Here is a 22148-nt window from a genome sequence, read left to right on the forward strand (position 1 = left end):
TATTCAAAATTGAATTTGTGTCCACCAAAGGCTTAGTGGATTTGACCAGTGGCCGAACCACATACACTTGCAGAGACTTGGATTTGGTCTGGCCTCTGATGTCTTGCCTAATCTCAGCCTTGGTGGTGTAAAAGCTTTTCATGTGATTTCTATTCCTGGATTAGAGAGAACATTTCGACCATTATGCAGCGAGCTTTTTTAGAAGTATGTAGAAGTTAGATGTGTGTGAACATCAGATAAGGACAGAATCAGGCTTGATTTTGATGCCTTCCCCATCCCTCAGCCCTATCAAATACTTCATTGACACTCGATATAAAAACTCTCAAATGAAAAACTGTATCCCAGAGAGGACTCAGTGCCTTCAACAGAGAGAAAAATGTAACACTATTACATTGTGCTTGTGTTTACTTTCATTCACAGTTAATCTTCTAGTTCGCGATCTAATATTTGCGTGGCTTATAGTGTTGTAATATTAGTATTTCTTTCAGTGTCATATCACAAACTGATAATTTACAAACTGATTTACTCACAGACAAGAATTTTCTGGGACTGATTTGCAGTGTCCAATCAAAGACAAACATGTTTTTGCCAGTCTTATTAAAAATAATCCCCCCCTTAAACAGTTGAATTATATTTAATGTATAAAAATTCTCTAAAAATCACGTACAATAACACAGCCACGATGCCGTTATTGACTTTATTTTATTATCCACTTTACCTTGAAATGCTAAAGTAGATTTAGATATCTGATGTTGTTTTCCAACAATTAACTTCAATGGTGATTTTCATTTTTTGTTATTTTTTCACCCACGTGCAGATTTCAGTATTGAAAATAGATTTTGTAATATGATGAAGAGTAAAAATGAAGAAGTGATTCAATAGTAAAGATCATATTAGGAGACGTAAAATGAATTTCAATCTTCCTGCTATTTTAAGCAAAGATGTTTTTTGAAAAAATTCAAAAATCAAGGTCATCATTAACATGAACTTCATGTCATATTAAATTTAGTGTTATGTTGGCTCTAAAACGTTGACATCTTCTGAAGCTAAATGTTAGGAGAAACTATGGGGGTTTTTTTAATGTAGTTAGCTTTAATAAATACAAATAATTAATTGATCCTAGTGAGATTTCTGCCCTGCTGACTGCTTTGTGTTTGCACAAAAAATAAATTTCAGTCTTATTGTCATTTCAAGCAAACTGTGATCCTAAATTATTGATCCTGTGTTTGAATTTTAACAAAAAAAGAACAAAATGAAGCTCTGTGCTGGTGCCAAGTATACAGGGTTAAAATATGTGTGCTATTAATATTACTAACACAAACACCTGCCTTAAGCTCTACAAATATCGGACAAGCAAAGATTATTTTTTTTTCTGCCCTGCTTCCCTGCAAAATATATTAAAAAAAAATAATCATTCTGATTGTTTCCTCAATGTAATTCTTTTACTGTCATTAACCTTGTTAGAGTATTCCATTAGTTTTTGCTTCTTAATCTTTTTCGGTTTTTAAGAGGGAAGCATCTAGGCAGGTTAGAGCACAGATCAAGACTAACACTTGTAATTCACAAGCATTACTGCATGTACGCAAGTAGTTTTATTCCCCTCTTGAAGCCTATTGGGCGACATCCAGAAGGATAATAAGAGGCTGAGATTTGTATTTCTTCTCCCCCCACCCCCCCCATGCATGCCATTTTTGTAGTGGATGCAGGCTGGTTTTGCCAAGGGTTTTTCACCTGTGTGTCTTTCACTTCCTTTTGCATTAAATCAGTTGCAACTGAATAGTTTCCTTACACTCAGCAAGCATTACGCAATATTTTTTCATGTAGGCATTGTCTTTGAATATTTTTGTACCATTTACACTCAGTGTGTTTGACACAAGGTGGGATTGGAAAGGATACAAATGCTGGAACTCTGAATTAAAACAGAAAGGGCTGGAAATACTCAACAGGTCTGGCAGCATCTGCGGAGGGAGAGCAGATTTAATATTTCAGGCCTGTGGAAAGAATGACTTTTAAACTTCATTACAGGTGTCATGATGCTTTAATGTGACTTGGTGCCAAATTAAATGCTGCTACCTGAGAGAAATTGGATGTTCCAACGGGTAAAATATCCCTTTCTCATTCTATAGAATAACGAATTAGACCTGCCCCACTACTATCAGATGTATTTCTTTGGCCAGAGAGTGGGATTTGGTAAAACCAGCAGAATGCTTATAAGCCAAGATTATTTGTTCAAAATCTCTGCAGTAAGCAAAGAGCTATTGGTGAATATGAGAAGGCACTTGGTGTAAATGGGACTGTCACATGCATGCTAACTGAGTCTTTTTCTTCATTTAGAGCCAGAAAATCATGTAGTTACATAATCTTTGGCAATATGATGTCTGGAAAGTTGTTGCATGACCGAGCATGATTTGTGTTGGTGCTTCTTTCTTCTTTAACTTCTTTATTTTGCCCAGAAAAGGAGTAAACCTACACTTAAGTGATTGGATTGTGTAGAATTGTCGTACCATTTGGAATCAGCCTTCACAAGGAGCAACTGTTTTTCTGTTTCTTCCTTTTGGAATGTCACTAACCTGTTAAGTTACAGCATAACGCTATTTATTTCAATTACAAAATTATTCTTTGATAAGGTAACCAATATGTGTTCATAGCTTCAAATGAGTTTGTTCATGAAAGTATAATATTTTATAAGCATGATTTCCCTGATAGTCTAACTTAAGGTAGACACTAACAATAGAGTGAATGTTTAGTGGTGACTCTTATACTGGAGACTCAGTGAAGTCTTATAGTCATTTTTTTTATTTAATGCACTCTTAAATGGTCGCAATTGTTGCTGTGTCCTGCACATTCTTTATATAACAGCCGCAAATAGCATTTATTGAAAACAGTGATTGTACAAATAACATTTATGTAATACATTATTAATATCATGAGGCAGTGAATAAAACCATGGCTGGCACTTGTATAGAAAGAGGTTATAATTCTCAGCAATTGTTGCAGCACTAGAATTGAATCCATATCCCTCCTGCCTCTAGAACCCTGTTCCACTGACTCTAGCAACTTATGGATTCTCCCCTCCCTTCACCTTGCTATGCCCTCAAGGCCCATACCCTGAACCCCTCCACCTCATTGTCCTCCTTTAAGATCCTCCTTAAAAAAAAAAACACACCCACCCTGATAATATCCCCTCCTTTGGCTCAGTGTCATATTTTTGATTATACTTCTTGCGAAGAGCTCTTGTTTTGTTATCTGCAGATATATAAATGCAAGTTGTTGAACCAACCTTTGGCTTCCTGGCCATGTCAATCTCTCTCGTGTCTATATTTCAGCTGATAAACTAACTGTGATGAGGTATTAACAGAAGCAGGAGCTTTACTTTGAGTACAAAGAACAGGAGGGTCATCTGTCAACCAGTTCCATGCCCCTTGCCCTTATTGATCAATGCAGGCGGGGTTCAAAAGATGCCAAGGAAGTGGCCACATCTGCGTACTAGAGAGCAGTTGATTTGTGTTCTTGGAAAACCAAATATGAGGCAGAAATTTAGAGCTGCTTTATACATAAAAGCAACACATGAAACTATAATCTATTTCGTGCATGAAACTTTGAAGGTCTCGTTTATAGATTGATTTTAATTTTGTTGCAAGGATCTTGATAACTGGTCTCCTTACAAGAGCCACCACTCCACATAACTGATCTGGTTGAGCAGAATTGCATTATTACTTTATGTTATTTGATAATTTATCATTTTGATATAATGCATCATGCAATCTGGAACACTGAAAGGTAATTTATAAATAAAAATGTAGCTTTCAGTTTCCTCACACTTTCACCAGCAGTATCTGATAAGTTATTGATGTTTTGCCATTCTATTGGGTTTCCTAGGGATTAGCTGCTGCTTTTGATCAATGTCTTGCAATAGTGATATATTTGGCACAAAACTTTAGAAATTTTGGGGTATTTTGAAATGAAATAAAAGAAAGAAAATATGATTTTTTAAACTCCCATTGCAGTCAAGTGGAAATTTCAGTATCTCAAGCACTAATGCCCAGAGTTTAAATTTTGTTTTCCTATATTTCAATCGGATTTCAAACAATTGAAGAAAGTTGCTTTAAAATTTAATTGTTCCCCCTCTAAAATATAACACTTAAAATCAATTTTACTCAGACATATCAAATTGTACATTTCTCATTAAATTATATGAAAAGTTATATTTCTGGACAGGCGGTGTTCTCTTGGCTCATTCATTTTATTCTTCAAATCCTCAATAATGCATCTGAAAGCTGTAATATTTTATGAAACGAAAATATAATCAGCATTATTTTCTTGAATTTATCAAAAATAGTAGCATAAAATTCAGTGACCAATGGTCAGAATAATCTCTACAGATAGTCTAGCAGTGCTAGTTTGCTGCAGCAAGTCTATGAACTACTGTTACCTAATTGCTAGATTTTTTAAAAAAAATTTCAATCATACCAGAGTGTGCCCTTTTCAGTGTTTCAACAGCTGTTAGTTACCACTTGAACAGTTCGCCTTCAATCCTTCGTGCATAACACTGGACCAGATGGGTATTAGAGCCGGGCCGTGTGGGCGGCAGTGGGTCAGTTTCGTGTACGGAATCTGCTTGGATATTTTACTGCCAGCTGAGAATTTGCGTAATTCAGTGTCAAGTACTTTTCAAAGTTAATGAGTGGGAACTCGAAAATTTAAAATTATCTTGGCAATTTTGAATTTTTTAAATTAAATTAAAACTCCAAACATGGCATTGCCCGAAGTGCCCTTACTTTCCTTACACCTAATAACTAACTAAGCCAATTACTGCAGTGTAGCAAACACTATCATTACAAATCATTTTAAATGCAGTTCTGTTCTCAGTGAGTTATTGAAATCAATTTTTTTGCAAGATATTATCTAAAAAAATTAATCAACATAAAGCTAATGATGTCTTCTGAGTAAATGCAGTGATGTTATTAGATAAGAATATTTGGATTATTGGATAAGAAATGTGGTGTTACCAACATTAACCTACAGGAGAACCAAGTCCACCAAAACTTGAAGGAAAGGTGCTCGGAAATGGAAACGTCTTCAAAGTAAACTGGATCAAGCAGGATGACGGTGGTTCCCCTATCCGACATTACCTGGTCAGATACAAAGCTGTAAGTACAGAGATATACATATATAATGTCATACCAACATATTACAGGAAAATGTGTTAACTTATTATGGTTTTCTTGCAGTAGCAGTAGGAACTTTCCGCCTAAAGCACAATATACATCAGATTTATCTGTCAAACACCTCAGCAAAAGTTACTGGAAGCCAGTGGAAACATGTAGTAAGAGAAGAATAAAAATACCTGGAAAAACTCAGCAAGTCTGACAGCATCTGCGGAGAGGAACACAGCTAACGTTTCGAGTCCGTATGACTCTTCAACACAACTGTTCTGTTGAAGAGTCATATGGACTCGAAATGTTAACTGTGTTCCTCTCCGCAGATGCTGTCAGACCTGCTGAGTTTTTCCAGGTGTATTTATTTTTGTTTTGGATTTCCAGCATCTGCAGTTTTTTGCTTTTATGTAGTAAGAAAAGCTTTGTTACAATTTGAATTGAAGGGTGCTTTCATTAATTTTTGTTGGATTGGGTCCAACATGTTTCATAATGTCAAAGCATTCTTTCACCCTGCGTGTACAATTACAACCATCTCACAGATGAGAAAATAAACAGGTAGCGATATTGGCATAAATTTTCAACGTGTTACCTGGTGGCTGTGGTATTGCATATCACTCATCTATTATAGAAGCCATCCAATTTATATTACCATAGAAATCAGTGATAGTGAATACCAGGTGAACTCTGTAAAGGGATGATTCACTGTGTCCATTTTACAAGTGCAGGCAAGGTGAGCTTACCACTCAGTTCCATTAAAATCGGCATTTTCCACTGAAATTCGCACCATTATTCTGTGAAGGTATATGTTCAAGTTTCTGCATGTTTACTGATTGCATTGCCTCCAGACTGAAGACATTTTTTTTATATTCATTCACAGGATGTGGGCATTGCTGGCAAGGCCAGCATTTGTTGCCCATCCCTAATTGCCCTTGAGAATGTGGTGGTGAGCCGCCACCTCGAACCACTGCAGTCCAAGTGGTGTAATTACACCCAGAGTGCCATTAGGAAGGGAGTCCCAGGATTTTGACAGTGAAGAAATAGCAACATAGTTCCAATTCAGGATGGTGTGTGGTTTGGAGGGCAACTTGCAGTTAGTGGTGTTCTTATGCCTCTGCTGCCCCCTGGCCTTCTACATGGTAGAGGTCGTGAGCTTGCAAGGTGCTGTGGAAGGAGTGTTGAGTTGCTGCTGTGCGTCTTGTGTACACTGCTGCCACTGTGTTGATGGAGGGAGTTGAAGGTGGTGGATGTCTGCTTTGTCCTGGATGATGTAAAACTGCTTGAGTGTTGGAGGAGCTGCATTCACCCAGGTAGATGGAGAGTATTCCATCACACTCCTGACTTGTGCCTCTGGTCAATGGTAATCTCCAGGATGTTAATAGTGCAGGGGTTGGGGTTTTGTGCACCAATGGGAATGTCAAGGGGAGATGGTTAGGTTCTCTCTTGTTGGAGACAGTCATTGATTGGCATTTAATTGGCACAAATATTCCTGCCACTTCTCAGCCCAAGCCTGGATGTTGCCCAGATCTTGCTGCACATAGACGTGGACTGCTTCAGTACATGCTCGGTTAAATGATGCCTTGATGTCAAGGGCAGTAACTCTCACTTCAGCTCTCCAGTTTAGCTCTTTTGTCCATGTCAGCAGGGAAGGAGGTCAGGAACGGTTGCTGGGGAGATGGTAGGTGGTAATCAGAAGGTTTCCTTGCTCATGTTTGACCTGGTGCCAAGAGACTTCATGGGCCCTGGACTCGATGTTGAGGACTCCCAGGGCAACTCCCTGCTGACTATATACCACTATGCTGCGCCTCTAGTGGGTCTGTCCTGCCAGTGGGACAGGAAATAACCAGTGATGGTGATATCTGGGACGTCGTCTGTAAGGCATGATTATGTCAGGCTGTTTCTTGACTAGCCTATGGGGCAGCCCTCCCAATTTTGACACAAGCTGCTGGATGTTAGTAAGGAGGTCTTTGCAAGGTTGACAGGATTGGGTGTTCCTTTGTTGTTTCTGGTGCCTAGGATAATACCACGTGGTTCCTCTGGTTTAATTCCTTTTTGACTTTTCTGTAGAGGTTTGGTACAAGTGAGTGGCTTGTTAGGCCATTTGAGAGTTACCGCATTGCTGTCGATCTGGAGTCACATCTAGGCCAGACCAGGTAAGGTGTCTCAGATTTCCTTCCTTAAAGGTCATTAGTGAACCAGACGGGCTTTTATGAAATCCACAACGGTTTCATGGTGATCATTACTGTGTCTAGCTTTTAATTCCAGATTTATTAATTAATAGAATTTTCACCAGTTGCTGTAATGGGATCTGAGCCAATGCCTGGATGTCTGGATTACCAGTCCAGTGATATTACCATTATGCCACCATCTCCCTGGAGTGCCGCCCCGAAGTCAAGACTGACACTAACAACGCTGTGAAAGTATTTTTTGAAAGCTTACAACTTACAGACTTGTAAACAACATTTTTAATTTTACTTGATCTTAAGTACAAATTCCTGCAGGTATTAAATTATTTAACATTACTCCCAGCCCAATGGGATATATGACATTTGACCACCATTCCTCAGCCTTCAGTAGATGTGTGTTCTCTGTTTCAAATTTTGCTTGATTATCATGGGATCACCTCAATAACCAAGATCCAAGATACCTGTTCAAATTGTTTTCTAATGCTATACAACATGTGTTCAAGCATTCATTACATGAAGAACTTTTTAACATTTATCCTAAATTTGCAATTTGCCCATTTGAACCTGTGTCCTCCTGGCCTATTCTCGCAATTTAGTTTGAGGTCCTTTTCCAGTTGTACATTGTCCATAGCATTTATTCTCTGATATACCCCAATAAAACCTGAATAAACTCTGATGCATGCATGCCTTTTATCCCATTGTCTCAGTGAGGTTAACCTACAGCAGGAATAAATATGGTAGAGGAAGAAAATTAAATAGATGAGTTATTAGCAGGAAAAAAAACACAAAGGAACAAGGTACTATATTTGACAAGTTAAGGAAAAGGTACAAACCAAAAAAATATAAAATACGCCTACTGCCGTGCTCGGAGTATACATAATACTTTAGTAGAATTTGAAGCCTTTGTGCCTGGGAAAAATATAGATTGAACAGTATTAACAGAAATGGGTTGGGAGTGGAAAATAAACAATTCAGGTTATAATAACATTCGAAGGGGTGGGATAGATAAGGGAGAGGAGAGTAGCAATATTGGTGAAGAGGGGAATGAATATATGCTTTAGAAGAAACTGGCTTAAATTAATCAGATTGAAGCAGGGTAATGGAAAGTGCACAGGAACTACTATTGTGGAGGATAAACACCAGCAAAGGTTTGAGCCAAATGACCTGTTTTTCACATTTTAATTCCAAATAATCTTCAATATGCTCTGAACAAATGTCCCTTTACCTACATTGGTTTCAGCTCCAGTACAACTGCCAAATATAACCATTCCTGTCACCCCCATTAATACAGTATCTAATACTGTATCAAGAACACTTTCTGGGAACAGTACCATTAGAATGCTACTGCATGATGTTCTGGTGTTTCCCCTTCGTGACAGTATGTGACTGATGTTGTCAGGAATTTATCTAATGCTTCCCCTATTTGCTGTGCTGTGGCTGGATAATTTGCTAATATCGCATATTAGGTCACAGGAAAATAGAGCGTAGATTTTAATCTATTCGAAACCCACCCAGTCGCACAGAGCCATTGGGTCCATGGATTTAAAGCACTAATGTCTTTGTTTGTTGAGTGGTCAAATTCTGCATTCCCCACAAGTTCACAGTATAATGAGGAATCAACATGAATCTTCCAGGGGTGGTACAGGAGGCTGAAACTCCCTTAGATGCCTGTCCTTCATCAGCTGTGGCCGAATGTACATTGATTCATCTTTGCCTGCCATTGCCCCTGGCTCCTGATCAGTCATGCTTTGTGAATCATCGCATACATTCCTGCCTTCAGCACCCCTAATTCAAAATTCATCATGCTATATGTACCTGGGCTGTTACTTTGCGGTGTTATATTGAAGGACAAAGGTTGTTGTGAAATGCTGTTCCCTGACCTCTAACAGAAGTTCACACCGAGTAAAAGAGAATAGGGACGTGTGTTGTAGTGTTGACCTGATGACACCACCTTCATGACAAGGAAGATGTATTTCAGTTTATGCTTTGGTTTTATTGGATGATTAGGATGAGAAGAAGCAGCTTGAAGAATTTGAAACAAACTATGAGCTGAGGCTAAACTTCCTCCTTCTGCATCCCCTGCCTCCGCTTCTTCTCAGCTTTTGATCTCTTGGATTGCCAAGAGGAATGTCTGCAAAATGCTAATTCAATGGAAGAACCAAAACACCTAAGTTACAGATACATTGACTATTAAAAGCAGGGATGTAGATAGAAAAAAAAAAAGCAAAAAAAAAATAATAAACGGGGCTGAGTTTTATATACAGGTACATTAAATACAAAAACAAGGACGGGATGATAATCTTCCAAAGACATTGGTTAAACCACAGTCATACGTCCTGCAGTTTGGAGCATGGGATTATTGAAATGAATGTGAAGCCAGGTAAAAGGTGCAATGCCAATTCACTAAATTAACACCAAAGATAAGCGGGTTCCATTATTCTGAAGTGTGTAGAAAAACTAGGACTCTGTAACCTGCATTAGGTACGGCAAATAGTGAAACATCAGTTTCAGTTTTGATTGAATTAATAATAAAAGCCCATATATTTATGATTAGCACCTGAAGCATAAGTAGGTAGGTTAGAATTTTTTTCGTGCAAATATTTCTAAAATATGAAATGCACCACCACAGTCATTTAATAGGAAATGAGATGAACACTTCAAAAAATATTAGAGAACTGGGAGATAACAAGGAATTGGAATGAGACTAGATATCTTCGATGTGCAATTGGTGGGCACAGTGGGCTGAATGTTCTCCTTCTCTGCTTGAGTTTCTAAGATTCTGTATGGAAAATGTGTATACTTCCCCCCGAAGACTATAAATCATTAAAGCATAATGTCCCAATTATTTTGTAATAATGCTAGGCCAAGATCTCTTCCAGCAGTCTGAGAGCTCATGTTAGTGCTGTACCTTGTTTAACTTTATTGTTATTTATCATAGAGACTTAGAATTTTACAATATAGGAGGAAGCCACTTGGCTCATTGAGCCTGTACTTTTCAAGAGCGATCCCTGTTAGTTCCACTCCCACTTTTTCTCCAAACGCCTGCAATTCTTTCTCCTTGAAGTATTTGAATGTTATTCTAAACAAGATGTTATCAACACATTTGAGCTTCTGAATTTGTATGACCTTAAGTGGCTTTGTTAGTGGACCTACTTTGGCGATGGTGTAGTGGTATTGTCGCTGGCTCAGTAATCCAGGGACCCAGTGTAATACGCTGGGAACCCGGGTGGCCTTCTCCTATATGGAATTTGAATTCAATAAAAATCTGGAATTAAAAGTCTAAGGATGACCATGGAATCATTGTTGATTGTTGTGAAAACCTATCTGGTTCATTAATGTCATTTAGGGAAGGAAATCTTACCTGTTTTGGCCTACACCTGACTCCAGACCCACAGTAGTGTGGTTGACTCTTAAATGCCCTCTGAAGTGGCCTAGCAAGCCACTCAGTTGTAACAAACTGCTACAAAGTCACTAAAAAGGAATGAAACCGGACAGACCACCTGGCATCGACCTAGGCACCGGAAGCGACAATGGCAGCCTCAGTCCTGTCGACCTTGCAAAATCCCCCTTTCTATTGTCTGGGGGCTAGTACCAAAATTGGGAGAGCTGTCTCACAGACGAGCAACAGCCTGACATGGTCATCCCCTTGGAATCATACTTTACAGATAATGTCGCAGACACCACCAACACCATCCTCGGGTATGTCCTGTCCCACCAAAAGGCCCAGCAGAGGTGGCGGCACAGTGTTATACAGTCGGGAGGGAATTGCCCTGGGAGTCCTCAACATCGACTCTGGACCCCATGAAGTCTCATGGCATCAGGTCAAACATGGGCAAAGAAACCTTCTGATTACCATGTACCACCTTCCTTCAGCTGATGAATCAGTGCTGCTCCATGTTGAACACCACTTGAAGGAAGCACTGAGGGTGGCAAGGGTGCAGAATGTACTCTGGGTGGGGGCTTCAATGTCCATCACCAAGAGTGGCTCGGTAGCACCATTACTGACTGAGCTGGCTGTGTCCTAAAGGACATAGCAGCTGGACTGGGTCTGCAGCAGATGGTGAGGGAACCAACAAGAGAGAAAAACATACTTGACCTCATCCTCAGTAACCTGCCTATCACAGATGCATCTGTCCATGACGGTATCGGTAGGAGTGACCACCTCACAGTCATTGTGGAGACGAAGTCCCACCTTCACGTTGAGGATATCCTTCATCGTGTTGTGTGGCACTACCACCATGCTAAATGGGATAGATTTCAAACAGGTCTAGAAACTCAGGACTGGGCATCCATGAGGCACTGTGGGCCATCATTAGCAGCAGAATTGTACTCAAACCCAGTCTGTAATCTCATGGCCTGGCATATCCCCCACTCTACCATTACCATCAAGCCAGGGGATCAACCCTGGTTCAATGAAGAATGCAGGAGGGCATGCCAGGAGCAGCACCAGGCATAGCCAAAAATGACGTGTCAACCTGGTGAAGCTATAACATAGGACTATTTGCATGCCAAACCACATAAGCAGCAAATGATAGGGCTAAGTGATCCCACAACCAACGGATCAGATCTAAGCTCTGCAGTCCTGCCACATCCAATCATGAATAGTGATGGACAATTACACAACACACTGGAGGCAGAGGCTCCATAAATATCCCCATCTTCAGAGACAGAGGAGCACAGCACACCAGTGCAAATATAAGGCTGAAGCATTTGCTACAGTCTTCAGCCAGAGGATTGAAGATTCATCTTGGACTCCTCCAGAGGTCCCCAGCATCACAGATGCCAGTCTTCAGCTGATTTGATTCACTGCATGTGATATCAAGAAATGGCTGAAGGCACTGTAGTTGCAAAGGCTATGGGCCCTGACAATATTCCGGCAACAGCACTGAAGGCTCGTGCTCTAGAACTTGCCGCGCCCCTAGCTAAGCTGTTCCAGTACAGATACAGTAAAGTAATGGAAGGGGTCATCAACAGTGCTATCAAGTGGCACTTGCTTCACAATAACCTGATCACTGGCTTCCAGTTTGGTTTCGATCAGGGCCACTCAGCTCCTGACTTCATTATAGCCTTGGTTCAAACATGGACAAAATGAACTGAACTCGTGAGGTGAGAGTGACTGCCTTTGACACCAACGCAGCATTTGACCGAGTGTGGCATCAAGGAGCCCTAGCAAAATTGGAGTTAATCAGGGAATCGGGAAAACTCTTTGTTGATTGGAGTCATACCTAGCACAAAGGAAGATGGTTGTGGTTGTTGGAGGTCAGTCATCTCAGCTCCAGGACATCACTGCAAGAGTCCCTCCGGGTAGTGTCCTCAGCCCAATCACATTCAGCTGCTTCATCAATCACCTTCCTTCCATCATAAGGTCAGAAGTGGGGCTGTTCACTTATGATTGCACAATGTTCAGCACCATTCATGACTCCTCAGATACTGAAGCAGTTCATGTCCAATTGCAGCACGACCTGGACGAGTGGCAAATAACATTCACACCACACAAGTATCAGGCAATGATCATCTCCAACAAGAGAGAATCCAACCATCACCCCTTGATGTTCAATGGCATTACCATCACTGAATCCCCACTATCAACATCCTGGGGGTTACCATTGACCAGAAACTGAACTGGACTAGCCATATCAATATTATGGCTACAAGAACAGATTAGAGGCTAGGAATTGTGCACGAGTAACTCACCTCCTGACTCCCCAAAGCCTGTCTACCATCTACAAGGTGCAAGTCAGGAGTGTGAAGGAATACTCCCCACTTACCTAAATGAGTGCAGCTCCCACAACACTCAAGAAGCTTGATGCTGTCCAGAACAAAGCATCCCAGTTGATTGGCACCATAAACATTCACTCCCTCGATCCCAACGCACAGTAGCAGCAGTGTGTACCACCTACAAGATGCACTGCAGGAATTCATCAAGGCTCCTTCGACAGCACCTTCCAAATCCGTGACCACTACAATCTAGATGGACAAGAGGAGCAGACCACTTGCAAGTTCTCCTCCAAGTCACTCAGCATCCTGACTTGGAAATATATCGCCATTCCTTCACTGTCACTGGGTCAAAATCCTGGCACTCCCTCCCTAACAGCACTGTGGGTATACCTACACCATCAGGACTGCAGCAGTTCAAGGAGGCAGTTCACTACCACCTCCTCAAGGGTAACTAGGAATGGGCAATAAATGCTGGCCCAGCCAGCGAAGCCGACATCCCATGAATGAATAAAAAAAAAATTACAGGTAATTCTTAGATCCCACTCATTGTATTCACCAAAAATTGTATCTCAATTTTACATTTGGAATTCAAGATATTTATGTTTTATCTACTGTCTGCTGTTTAGTCCATTGGTTTTACAGAGAAAAAAAGTTCACAATAGTTTAGAAATGAGCATTTGTGTCATGGGGTTAAAGCCCTGGATAAACCATCACTAGAATTTTAGAAAAAGTGGTAATTGAATGTATCCCTTTATTTTGTTCTAGAGCAGAACATGACTCACCAGATAAAATCAGAAGCAAATAGTGGCATCCTAAGTTATTTGTGTATCAACCAAGCAATTTATATTCTTTCACCAAACATTGTCATTCCTCAATTCACAAATCTGATTGACTGAACTTAGGGCAGATTTGATCAATAGAGTTCCTAAGCATGTTGATCTGGAATCTTATTGCCAGTTACTGTATTCCATTCTGATAGATGCTTTTTACATTGAAGTTGAAGAAATAAAGAAAGGTATCTTATTTTGACTAATGTTATCTTATATTCTTCTGAAAAATTTCAACTTTCACACACCAAGCTCAACCCCTTTCTTTCCAAGCTTACCCCTTAATTTTATTTCTGCCCTTATGTACTTTCAAGAACTGCTTTTGCTTGTATGAGAGTTATATTGCTTTCATTGTTGCATCCATGATCACAATACTACCACTTCCATCCAGAAAGTAAAGTAATGGGAAACCCAGAATATAATGGAAAATCACCTGATTGAGCAACAGATGAATGATTGTGAAAAGCATCCCTGGGCGTTCAAATCTGGAGTACTCCTTTCCTGAATGTTTTGTTGATGAATCTGTACACCATTTATCTCTGCCTCCAAATCAAAAGCGTGAAAGTCAATCAATGGCAAGCTTTACATTTTCTGGAACTGATTAAAAATTAGCAGTGAGATAGCACAGCAAAACCGTGGCTTTAACGTGTGTATTCATCTAGTTAGGCTGAAGCTTCAGCCGCTCTTTTTCACCAATGGTTTACTTCACAGAAACATCACTCGGACTGGAAACCTGAGATGAGATTACCGTCTGACAGCGAATATGCTATTCTCGCAAACCTGGAGTGGAACTCTGAGTATGAGGTTTACGTCGTGGCTGAGAACCAGGAAGGCAAGTCGGAGGCCGGATCTGTCTCCTTCCGGACATCGGTAGAACCCACTGTCATTCCAGGTACGATTTCCGGCTGCTTTAAATATTATTTGCATTAAATCTTGCAAAGACGCTGCATCCCCAAGTCTAGTCACGGTCGTAAAATTGAATGCTATATTATATGATATTCATCAGTTTTGTGTATCAGATATATACAATTCAATTTATTTCTTTAATGAAAAAATACTGTACCAGATTGTAATTTTCAACATGCCTTTTTTTTAAAAGCTAAAAGCACTTCATTGTCAGATCATATTTTTATACTTCCCCGACTGGTTTGCAGCAAGAAACGTTGGCTTGCAATGCAATATCATGGGTACAGCCATTAACACAATATGAAATTGGAATCTTACATTAGGACAGAGTGTAACAGCAGAGGGAAAATTGCAGCAAACAGTAATACTCTTCAGTACATTGACAATTAGGCTTTCTCTAGTAATTTATAATTAACCCACTTAACAGGCGGAATCCTGTACCCTCTCCCATGGCATGTTTGGTGGTGGGGGAGCATTTAATCAGGCAGGAGGATGGCAGTTGGGGACCCAACCACCTTCTTGCCTCAACCCCAATTAAGCCCATGGAGGGAAGGCCCGTAGATAGCCTTCCCACTCTGCTGCCAATTGAGACTCTTCAGTGGTCAATTAGTGATATTAACCAAGTAAGTGGTGGGTAGGGTGGTGGGGGGTTGGGGGGGGGTTACAAAAAAGGAGCACAATGAGCAAACTCTGATGCGTTTGCTTGAAGGCACCCGGGATGGGGTTTGGGCGTTGCTCGTTCAAAGACACTTAGTGCCTGATCGAGGGACCTGGCATCGGGAAGGAGGCAGGCCTGCTGAGAGCTGGCACCCAAGGCCCCCCCCCTCCCAACCACTACCGAACCATCACTCGCCTGTGGCCTGGGATCCAGTGTCAATCCTGGGGCTTGGATGGGTGTCATACTAGCAGCAACATCTGCATCCCTGATGGTGCTAATGCTCAATAGAGCTGCTGGCTTCCAATTGGCCAGCAAAAAGCTCAGAGATCCTCTGTTTAAAATGAGACTGGTCCAAGACCTATGTCTGAAGTCCGTATAGCAGCAAGGCAAGTTCCTCAAATTCTGAATGCAACTATCATCTAAAAGAAACTGAATCCCCTGAAGTGGCGCAATGTTTTGAATCACTACAGTAGCAACGGGGTACAGTAGTTGTAGGAAGGTGACATTGTTATTGAAGCAGTAATGTCAAAAGATTGAACTGAGGACAAAAAAAATGCACACTTATGTTGTAAAACAATTTTGATTTAAAATCTTGCAAGATCAAGATTTTTTGACAACTTTGAGTTGTGAAATCTGTAATTACTATATGCCATGCGGAGCATATTGTTTTTGTTCTCCAAATTGCCATCAATATTAATAATCATTATAAGTACTTACTTTTGCTGAAATTTAATTGCAGTGACGTTCCAGAATTTAATGATACAGTTTCCCTCATCTCACTGAACTCGAGACTGCTGATGTAATAGGTTCAATTGAAAGATTTGTATCCTCTGTGCTATCCATGACAAGTTTTATATTGTCAACTCTTTCTCGTGCTTACTGATTTCTTATAACTCCCATGATTATTAAGGATACTTCAGTGGCAATTTTACTGTTTGAACTTTACAAAGTTGCCAGTGCTATATCCAGTGAAATAGCATATCTTAATGATAAATATGCTGCTGTGTTCTGCTTTGGAACAGGAAATGACAACAGGCACCTCGATGTTCAGTTAGTTTTCCAAGGCTCCTGGTTTCAATGTGAAACCTGCTGGAATGTTTATTTTTGCAAGGAGTAAATTTTAAGATTACAGTTTCATCACAGGTTATTGGCTGCTCTCCCAGGCCCTTGGATTGCTTGCTATTGCTCTTGTTTATCTATCCAGCAATACTAGTTTTCTGTGAATCGGATCACAGGATTTTCATTGACAAGAATTAGACCAACAGTAATTTTATAATTATTTTGGAAGTTTACAGTGTGCCTAGAAAATCTGAGTGAATGCAAGATTTCCTCAAGATATAAAGGACAATATTTTCCTCTATCTAAAATTTAACAAGCAAGGTGATGTATTGCTGCTATAATTTAGCTCCTATGGAAAAATGTTTATGAAAATTAGCAACAAAAATAATTGTTACATATTAAACTTACAAAATTATTTTAGAATTTTTACATCAGGCTGTGAGTTAGTTCTATAAAAAGAGGGCAATATTTATTTATATTGTACCAGAATGTTGGGATAAATAACATTGAAAAAAAAAAATATTTGAATAGAAGTTAGTTTTCCCAAAGGGAAATTTTAAGAAGGTCTGTTGTAACATGTCCTTGAGAGTGTTAATATATTTTACTAGCTGTGCAGTTCTCTCATTTCAAGTTCAATAGAATTTGATAAATGCAATATATAACTAGTGAAAACATACAATGATCTATATATAATATGCATATATTATATATGCAAATAGCTGGTTTCAGTGACAATTTGGCAGCCCTCTAACATAGTTTGAGTATCCCATGAAATATCTATCAAGGCTAGAAACTCCTTCATAAAGGAATTCCAAAAAGTTTGAGCATCTCTTGTTCACCAATAAATATCATGGAAACTTCCCTGCAGTATCTGTGCAATAGATTAATTGTGGTGCATTCTTTGCTAAATGATGACCACTATGCAAAAAGCCTGGCCATTTGTGTATTTCAGGTTTAATGTCCTTGGAATATTGCACAGTTGCATTCTGGCTGGCTGATTTACTTCATTCATGGAAGCAGATTCAATAATAAATTTCAGTAGAGAATTGGATACATAGTGAAGTGGAAATATTTTCAGGATTATGGGGAAAGAGGAGGGGAGTAGGATTAATTGGATAGCTCTTTGAAATAGCTGGCACAGGCACCATGGACTAAATGGGCTCCTTTGTTCTGTGCCATGCTATGATGATGCGCAACTATTTTCAGCAAAATGTTTTTTCCACTTTGATTTATGATTTATTCATTAAATTGATGAAATAATAGCCATTAACACTTTATTTTCAAAAAGAGGAAAATATGGTCCTAAATGTGTAGATATAATCTTACTCAGGCAAAAATAATGCTTTTAACTGATAAATAATAATTTCACATATGTGCTATTGCATAATTTTTGTAAAGTAAAGCTTCCTTATTTCTTTGATAATATCAATGAAAGAACTGTACTGACTCACTTCATTAATGGCACAAGAAATGATTAATTGGATTTCTGAATATTTTAACTGTTCTGTAGATGTATTCTAGCGTTCAGTGGTTAATGAATTAACACATGAATGTTTTATGGGGATGCAGCAGAGAGTGCCGCAGTTTGCATGACAAGGCTGAACATGTTAACTGGCCTGTTACATCTCTAAGGCAGTTACTTACACAACAGCTTGGAGCATGGGCAAGGGATCTGCTTTTCCATGCAGTAGTTGAAAGTCATTTAACTGAATGCAGCTAACATAATGCCAGCAAAATAAAACATAGCATTAATTTCAAATCCTTTCTTACCAGCCTTATTCCAGCTTCATGTTTGTCTTTCATTGAGACTACTTACTGTTTCTTTTTGCTCTATTCTGTACTTGCAACCCATTGTGTGATCATTGCCATTCTCCCAGCTTAGTTTTGTGCCCTTTTACCCTGTAACCATGAAATATGATCTTTGACCTAGTGTGCTCTGCTTACAATTAAGCATACTTACTCTTTTATGTTACACAGATATTTCTCTAATCTGTTTTATTTCAATTTAACTTTTACACTTTATTTGTTTACCTTAAATTCTTAATTTGGTTTTGTATTTATGATCTTTTTTTTCTCTCTTTTCTCTCTCTTATCCCACCCCCTTTTCCTCCCTCCCTTTTTTCTACCTGTCTGTCTTCATATGCATATGTTTCCATTACCCTATGCTTTCTGTGAACACTGAATGATTGGACTGGCCATTTTGTTTCACAACTCTTTGCTGTCCTTGGATGGAAATACTTTGGCTACAACAGCAACTTTGGGTGGTTCATCAATATCATGCACACTCTTCTCATTACTCTTCTCTGCAATTCTAGTTGTTTTGCTGTCTTAGACCCTCAATAAAGGCATGCTGGTTTCTCCCCAGACAGTTCAACACACAATTTTATGCCTTTGCAGTTGCTTCAGATGTATTTGAATGTTACTTATAAACAGAATTGTACCATTTGTATTCAAAACAAATGAGCTGTTTAAGCGAAATGTCAATTTAAAATCCGTTCTCCTTCATGTAGTTCTTTTATGTGCATGTACATTTAGTTTTCATTTTACCTAAGCTAAGATTTTCTGCCAATTTCTTCATTTTCCTTTAGAAGACTATTTCTGTTGCCCTGTAATTGCCTTGTTTTGTGAGGATCTGTCACTCCCTGTTGCTACATTCTAGAGTTAGTTATTTCTTCAAATTTCTGTCATCTTCCTTTTCCTCTTTCACCCAACATGTCATTACTGTAGCCTGGCAGCCTGATGAATGGAACAATGGCTCGAAGGAATTAGCAACTGTATGTGTGTAAACAGAAGTAAAACCATGGTATAAATATTGTATATTGTATATCTGGAACAGCTACAAAAAATTTCATACAAGTTATTGTCAATTTAAAGTTTAATTGAAAAATAATTAAAATGTAATTTTTGATTTAAGAATCTAGTTCCAAAAATGATACCGAGGTTTTTTGCTGTATTTTGCCAATTGGTATTTTAGTGGTAATGCAAGCACATGCAAGGAAAGCTTATCTCAAGCACACAGCTTGGTTAAATATGCTTAATTTTGTACAGCAATGCTAGCATGCACCATCCCGTATGCAGGAGACTCCTGAAAATGTGTGTAGGTCTTGGCTCTAGATATTTTTTCCAGTGCTTTCTCTAACTAAGCTATTTGTAAGCAAATTAATGTAGACTCCTAAGGTCTGACTGCAGTATGGTAGAATTGCCTTAAATATAAAGATTCTAATTCAATTGTTTTTACAGATAAAAAAAAAATGTGCCATAGGTAACTAAGAAAATGTGGAGGCATATTGCTATAATTTCCTCAAGACACACGCAATTGACTAAATTCTATTTCCTTAAATAAATAGTTTTCATTAAGAAACGGTTAATTTATTTATATACACTTATTTGTTCTGGTTCATAATTTACATCTGTGTTGACATGACTTTATATGATCAAGAATTAGATTTAAAGTTTCCTCTAAAATACAAATCAAGAATAGAGATAAAAGCAACCTGATTTTTTTTTTAAAATGCACACATCAAGACTGCCAGCATCTAAAACCTTGTATTAACATTTGGATATAAACTTCATCAGAACTGGAAAATAAGCAAGGTCATTTATAGAACTGAACAAAGAGAAGGGAGAATTTGGGTTAGTTCTCTTTTTTTAAATCTGCAAACTAGTCCACTGTGTAATTCTGTGTTTATAATGTGGGATATGGTCAAAGCCGTGTTTAATTGGTAATGAATTAGAAAATGTACCTGTTTATTCATTGTAATCATCATGCACTGTATCTGCGTTGTTCACATTGAGTATGTGACCAGTAACTTGTTATAAGTTATTTTTCATTGAAAAAACTTTTCATATTTGCATGTTTTCACAGAAACGCAACCGATAAATACTACAAAACTAATCATGGCAATCAGATAAACAGGAAAAGGCTTTGTTATAGCATTGAATACCAAACTAATAAATGTAACAATATTTCTATGTGGCATTTATTCTCAATACGTTTATTTCTTTAACTAATTCCATCTTTATTTAACTAATCCCTACGAAGCACCCAATAAATTTAATGCAACAAGGAAATGAAAAGCAAGTGGAATCCCTATTGATTGCCATTGTTTGAATTGCCTGATAGGTTAGGGTGTGGCAGGACAGTTCATCCAAATGCTTTCTGTTCTGCCATTTTCCTCTGTTATTGTCAAAGAGGTGCACTTACTGAATTTAGCAATGATATTAGTTCTAAATAACTCAGTACCTTTCCACGGAAGTGGTCAATGTTTTTATGGTGAAATCTCATTTATTTGCTAATGTGAGCTGTATCTAGTCCATATTTTGTTATTACTAGGCAAGAATTGTTGCTATTAAACAGGATGGAAGTTATTAATTACTAAAACGTACCTCAATTGAGGCATGTCCATGCTTGAATGGAAAATAAATTTGCATTTGGCATAAAAAACCTTGCTAAATTTTTGTGCTCTGTTTTATACAAAATAACTAAACACAAAATGTTTCTTATGTATGAGATAAATTTACATAAATTCTGGCCTGTAGATGCTGTAATTACAAACATATGAGAACTTAGCACCAAAATCACTTTTGCTGCTTGGGTTTGAAGATACTCGTTTCTTTTGAATGTTACCATTCACCAAGATCTATCCTTCTCTGTTCTTTGTTTCCTCACGTGTGCCATTATTGCAAAGTCTTTGTGGAACCTGTGGGATGGAAATGTCATTGGTGTTGCCACCTTCAAATGAAATTTCACTGTATGATATCTTGACATAGTCAGTAACCATTTAAAAAAAATAAATGGGCAAATATGTTAAATAGTACAGAGAAACTTCATACAAACTGTATTTGTTATATTTAGAGCAACGTTATCCCTCATTTCCTGAAATGTTTGAAAAGATTTTCTTAGTTGATACTAATAAGCATGAGCAAGCGTTCTTCACAGCTATCTATAGGAGTTGTCATGGCACATAAATTCTACAGAAAGAATAGTGTAGCCTTTCTTCCAAGGTAACTATATCTCACAACTGCACTGACATTATCAATATGCTACTGCAGGCTTTTCTTTTGGCAGTCGTGCAATAGTGTGATTTAACAAATGAGCTCTATAATCTTTATTCAGTCTATGTCCAAATTAATGAACTCTATTACATGTAGTACGTACACTTCTTAATTAATTTTGTTTCATAAAAGCTGAGCTTTGCATTCGCATGATCATCAACCCTAAAATAATATATTTTAACATTTAAATCTTGAGATATATATTTGGACAAAATCTTATTCCACTGAGTCGAAGCACTTTTTTTGGATTTGGCACTAAATATTACTATGTATGTTGAGACAACAGTGCACAATTAGGTGGGTGATCAAATCTAGTCTTATAATAAATATCCCATTTTGTGCATTAAGTTAATTTGTTGCACTAGCATGAACAACTCTGAAAAGATCATTGGAGATATTTTAAAATATTGTATTTCCTTGAAAATTTGATGAATTTAAGAGTGAGCCTAGCTTGAAAAATTAATGTACTATTATCAGATTCACCTTTAAGATTTCTTCAGCCTAAAGTTGAATGTTTTTATTTGTGTTGAATATGCCGGCAGCCTAAAGAATTTGAGACCTATAGGATTGCACTTAACAAAGC

The 22148-nt window shown here is 38.4% G+C and overlaps 1 protein-coding gene across 18 annotated transcripts in view; it reads left to right on the forward strand.

Moving 5' to 3' along the window:
• Positions 1–22148, forward strand: part of LOC121269513 (neural cell adhesion molecule 1-like) — a 490495-nt gene that overhangs the window by 411743 nt on the left and 56604 nt on the right. For 12 of the 18 annotated variants that reach the window (XM_041174119.1, XM_041174120.1, XM_041174121.1 and 9 more), the window contains 2 exons: positions 5026–5150; positions 14599–14779. In XM_041174119.1, the coding sequence (XP_041030053.1) occupies positions 5026–5150; positions 14599–14779 (306 nt within the window). Of the gene's footprint in view, positions 1–5025; positions 5151–14598; positions 14780–18762; positions 20955–22148 lie in introns of those variants that run through there. The other 6 variants (XM_041174129.1, XM_041174131.1, XM_041174132.1 and 3 more) reach the window with 2 other exon arrangements.

This window comes from Carcharodon carcharias, chromosome 25 (assembly GCF_017639515.1).
Source record: "Carcharodon carcharias isolate sCarCar2 chromosome 25, sCarCar2.pri, whole genome shotgun sequence".
NCBI lineage: Eukaryota > Metazoa > Chordata > Chondrichthyes > Lamniformes > Lamnidae > Carcharodon > Carcharodon carcharias.